Source organism: Micrasema longulum, unplaced genomic scaffold (assembly GCF_059751315.1).
Source record: "Micrasema longulum isolate JH-2025_06_02 unplaced genomic scaffold, ASM5975131v1 h1tg001692l, whole genome shotgun sequence".
NCBI lineage: Eukaryota > Metazoa > Arthropoda > Insecta > Trichoptera > Brachycentridae > Micrasema > Micrasema longulum.
Genome location: NW_028278870.1, coordinates 1 through 5,414, shown reverse-complemented (window position 1 = coordinate 5,414; position 5,414 = coordinate 1). Strand labels below are relative to the sequence as shown.

The 5,414-nt window shown below is 34.9% G+C and overlaps 1 protein-coding gene and 1 long non-coding RNA gene across 2 annotated transcripts; both read right to left on the bottom strand.

Annotated features, from left to right (window-relative positions):
* Positions 1 to 421: 421 nt before the first annotated feature.
* LOC148274308 (glucose dehydrogenase [FAD, quinone]-like) lies at positions 422 to 3,893 on the bottom strand (the record flags this gene model as incomplete). The annotated part of the gene is made up of 2 exons (XM_088237296.1): positions 422 to 1,263; positions 3,757 to 3,893. Coding segments are annotated over 2 exons (815 nt in total), but the record flags the coding sequence as incomplete, so codon positions are not given.
* On the bottom strand, positions 1,457 to 3,691 carry LOC148274309 (uncharacterized). The gene is made up of 3 exons (XR_015824328.1): positions 3,676 to 3,691; positions 2,056 to 2,187; positions 1,457 to 1,471 (listed from the first exon to the last, which is right to left on the bottom strand). It is a non-coding gene; the product is annotated as an uncharacterized LOC148274309 (long non-coding RNA).
* Positions 3,894 to 5,414: the final 1,521 nt, after the last annotated feature.

Sequence of the window (5,414 nt, the reverse complement as noted above, 5' to 3'; positions counted from 1 at the left end):
GTAGTCAAGTTAGTCTCACGTTTCGCAATAAAGGTTAATTAACATTACTCTTTCCAAGTGTTTTTTATCAAATCTGCAGCCTTTTCCGCTACCATGACAATAACAGCACTCGGATGTCCTGCTAATCCAAATGGAATGACTCCACCATCTACAACCCTCAAATTTTTAACTCCTCTGACTCTTAGTTCTGGATCTACTACGGCTTCTGGGTCCGTATCTGGTCCCATCTTACAGGTAGCAAAATGGTGACGAAAACTGAAAGAAAGGCTTTTAACTGCACACTTCCAATAGTCGTCTGAATTGAATATGAAGTTTTTACATGTAGGGTAATGCCTCGTGTATAGTTTAGTGCCATGCTTTCTAAATGCAGCTGTCTTACTTAGTTTTATTGAAAACTTTATTCCTGCTATCATTGCGGAAACATCCCTTTCATCTTTCAAAATATTGTTATTGATTTTAGGATAGTGGAAAGGGTTTTTACTCTTTAGTTTTACGGAACCTTTTGATTTCGGAGTAAGCAAAATTGGGTTTATCAGAATAGTTGGTTTATTTCCAAGTGGTTTAAAATATTCCTCATAAAATTCGTCACTTTATTCTTAGAATAGTTCTTACTATATCATTTGTCAGTGGGTTAGTGAGTAAAAGTATTTCTATATCACTGGATCCATTATGGCTCATTGTACTATTTGTGTTTATAAAACCAGATGCTTCATTGCCTCCGATACTAGTTAAAGGTCCAGATCCATTGGCGAGCCAAGGAAAGAAAGCTGATCCATATTTTTTTAACTCATTTATTCTATTGATATCTGGTTCATCAACGAGAAAAATAAGACCGTAGAAACCTATGTGATCGTATAATGTTTGACCCACTTTTAAGTCTTTAATCAGCGGAATCTGCAATTTTTCCAAATGTTTTTTCGGACCAACTCCTGAAAGCATTAACAATTTTGGAGAAATTAATGCACCTGCAGATAAAATTATTTCTTTTCTCGCCTTAACGTTGAAGGGTTTTCTGTTGCGCAAATAGTCCAAAGAGTAAGCAACTTTGGTTGTTTCTGAAATGCGAATTTTGACGCACTTGCTTTTAGACAGTAAGTGTAAATTTTTTCTGTGTCTTATTGGATAGAGAAATGCTTTGGCTGCACTTTGGCGTCTCCCATTTTTCGTATTAGTTTGAATATAGTGGAACCCTGGCTCGCCATTATTAAGGTCATGAATACTCTGATTCAACTCTTGAGCAGCTTCCAAGAATGCTTCAGCATACTTTGTTCTAAAAATTAATTAGTAAAATAATATTCTCAATCGGTTACCATTTAATCCAATTATAAGTCAAACATAATAAGTGTCTTTACCGATCTCGAAGAAATTCCACGTTCATTAGACCCCCCTTTCCGTGGAATGGCACATCGTCAACCCGGGAAGGTTGGCATTTTCCGATTTGATAAAATATGGTAAGACTTCATCGTACGACCTATCAAAAAATATCGTTTGTTAATTCAGCTTGATTGTTTGTTCGTTTAAAAAAATTTATCTACTGACATTAAAATATTCAGCATCTGTCTTATCGACGGTAGGCGTGCATTACCACCAATCTTCAATATCAACTTTTTACAGGAGACAGTAAAAACTATTTTTAAAATCAAATCTAACGGTTCTTTATACCAATTTGCGGTACTATTCTTTAAAAGCTCTCGTTCTATTGGTTCCACGCACATCACATGATTAGGGAACATCCAATAAGAATTATAAATCCCCAATACAAAAACACACACTTATTTGTCAAAATTGTAGAAATGCTCGCCGACCGACGATAAGGTTTTGGAGGATTTATTTGCTTTTCTTTTCACTATTTTTCCAATAATATTCTCAATCGGGGACCATTAAATCCAATTATCAGTGAAACACAATAAGTGTCTTTACGGATCTCGAAGAAATTCCACGTTCATTAGACCCCCTTTTCCGTGGAATTCACTATTTTTCCCTTTTAACAAAACAATGAAAGCAATATTTTTTTGTTGGACATCTTATCAAGAAAAAAAAATTCCCAATGCTCACCATCCTTTATTTCCAGCTTCTGCAATTTTGTCAAAGTCTCTCTTGTCCCTCTGGAGTATATCATATAGTTTACTATGGTACCACCTCCTACACCCTTTCCAGTAGAAGAGTAACACGTGTTATTTTTCATAGCTAAAATAGAAAATATTTTTTTTGGTTTAAAAAAAAAATTTGAGGAGAAAAAAATAGCAATGAATGTGCCACGTATTCGGATATATTAAATTTATCACTACTCAACTACAAAAACAGGATTAACCAATATATTCTTGGCAAAAAGAAGAAATCAACTTCAACATATCGGGTTAGAATCGGGATTTGTGTCATGTAGTTGGTTACTGTATTTTATTGGCGATCATTACATCTAAAGCCGCTAAGAAAAAAATAAGTAGGTTTTTCTTTACATATGTGTATGTGATAATATCTCATAGTCTATAACTCTATCAAAAATATTTATTCATTTATTTATTTTATTTATTCGGGATTTTTACAGCTATAACAAAAAAAAGTAGAAATATATTTACAATACTAGAGCTAAATTAAAAAATCCCCTATTAATCTAATAATACATAAGAGAAGGGTTTACAAAATTGAATGTGTGCGACGTTTGTATTTATGTGTGCGAATGAAAGGGTGAGGGTGCGTGTGTGTGAGTGCGTAAGTTAAAAGGGTAAAGGAGAGAATTTGGTAAGAGGTCTGACCATAAATAAAATAAAATAATGTGTACGGCAAATGGCAGAAATGCTGTTTATAAATAAATTAATTAATAAAATTATCGGTCATCAATTCCATTACGAATATCGAATACTAAAAATAAAAACTAGGTGTATCTCTTACTATGTGAATAACAACAGGGATGGAGAACATTTTAAATAACCAAATATGGATGTCTAGGCACATATCTACATTCTTTTTCATAATTATTGATATTTAAAGCATTAACTTTGTAATCAAACATTTGATCAAATGTTATTATATATTTGTTTATAACCACTTAACAAATTTTCTATGTCTACCGGTTTTGAGACGTACTCATTTCTTCGTCAGGACACTAATCAAACCAACATGCCAAACCCACTATACAGTAAGAGTGCATGTAAAGGTTGCTTATGAAAATGCGTGTCATGTTGGTTTTATATTTGTGTGCAACAACTATGGTGAAGGTGTTTGAATGTTGGTATAATGATGTCCTGAGAGTCTTAACCACGCTTGCTAACTTTACAAGACATAAGATTCTCGTCGTCCTGGATTTAAAAATATACTTTTTCAAATAAATTATGATTTTATGCACAACTTTTTCACATAATGTCAAATAAACCATCAAAAGTAGCAGAAAACCGATTTTGAAAGAGAATGAAACTCTTGTTTTGTCAATAATTGTACTGACCCTCATAACTTTTACCATAGATATCTCTGACTTCACTCGTGTCTTTAATTCAAAAATAAAAACTTCAATAACTCTACTAAATCTATGTACAGGAAACAAAGGGTTAATCGCCAAACGTTTTTAGACATAGACAGGATTTTACACTATAAGGAGTTATTAAGGTTTTCATATAACAACAGAGATGGAGAACATTGTGCAGAAGGAAATATTATATTGTCCTTTTTTTCGATTCTTACCCAAGCAACTATTGTTGTCTCTCTGGAGTGGATACTTCCAAGCGTAGGCCGTTTCTTCTAGCACCGTAGACATCAAGGAATACTATTGAGTATGCCTTCTGTATCTCCAGCTTCTATAAGGAGTACCGTCCACTTTTCGTTCTCTGATAATCTATTAGCCAGTACACAGCCAGCTGGACCCGCTCCAACTATCACGAAGTCATATTCGTCCAAAACCTCTGAAATAAACACATTTTAAGAAAAAGCATCGAATATGTACCTTAGAACAGTGGTCAGCAAACCACGGCTCGCGAGCCGCATGCCGCATGCAGCTCTTTGGCCACTCGAGTGCGGCTTAGTGCAAATTACACTTTTGGTTCAAATTATTTAGTCTACATGTTTTATGGAAAAACTTCTAGAACTATTGTTTTTTTTAATTATTAAGGATATTGCAAATACTGTAATCAAATGCATGAAGAAACATAATATTAAAGTTGATGAAATTATATTAATATTAAATTTGATGAAAGAGTGAATGCGGGCAACAAAATGAACGGAGCACTAAGCACAGTAATTTCTAATAAAAATATGTCAATCGAAGCTAAACTGGCAGTGCACAACGGAGTTTAGTCCCAACACTTATGTATGGAAGTGAAACATGGAACTGGCAGAGGAAGGATGAAAGCCGAGTGAACGTGGTTGAAATGCGATCTCTTAGACGAATGTGTGGGAAATCAATGTATGACAGGGTTACGAATGATGAAATCAGGCGAGAGTGTAAATCTGAGACAAGTATAATTGATAAGATTAAGAAAGGGTCTCTGAGATGGTTTGGTCACGTAGAACGAATGGACGACGAGAGAATGGTAAAACAAGTATATATGGCAAAAATGAACGGCAGCGTTAGACGAGGACGACCAAGGAAGACGTGGTATGATCAGATAAACCAAAATCTAAGTCTGTCATGTCAAAAGCAGACAGAACCGAAGGGCATGTATGACAAGATGTATGAATGTGGAAGAGGCTAGGAGTGTATGCCAGGATAGACGTGTGTGGCGGTCCATTCTCTCTGCCTACCCCTACGGGGAAATGGCGTGATGGTAGTAGTAGTAGTAGTAGTAGATGAAATTATTTCAATTTCAGCATATGGAGCTAAAATTATGACCGAAGTGAGAACGGTTTTTTTTATATTTTCGAAGCAAAAATTAATCACGAGATGCTTTTTACTATTGCATCATTCATCAATGGGTGAAAAACTCCAAATGTTATGGATTTGATGATCAAGATTGTCAACACAGTTGTCGTTAAATCTCCTTTACATCACTAATGTAAAGAATGTTTACTCTTTAAATTTATTTCAACAGAGAGGGAAAATTTTTTGATAAGGGAATATGGAAGTCTAGGCATTTACAGGGCTTATGACCTGTCATTGGCTGGTTTAAGTGGCCACTTTACACACTGTGTAACATTCACCATTCTGCCCATGTTTGAACATCCACATTTTCCTAAACTCTTCCATCTGTTGACTTTTGTGAAGTAAAAGAGCTGAAACCTTTATCACGTGGGTGAGATTCATCCGGCTGAACCAAATCACCTACTAGGCAACGCCTGAAAACAATTTTTCAATTTTTATACTTCTTCTTTTACCAGGTAGTAATTCAACAATGTTTGATTATGTCCAAATGCTTGCAGACTGGCTGGATTTCCTCCCTAGGGAGTTGTTCATATTTATTTAGCTAAATATGAACAATCTCCCTAGA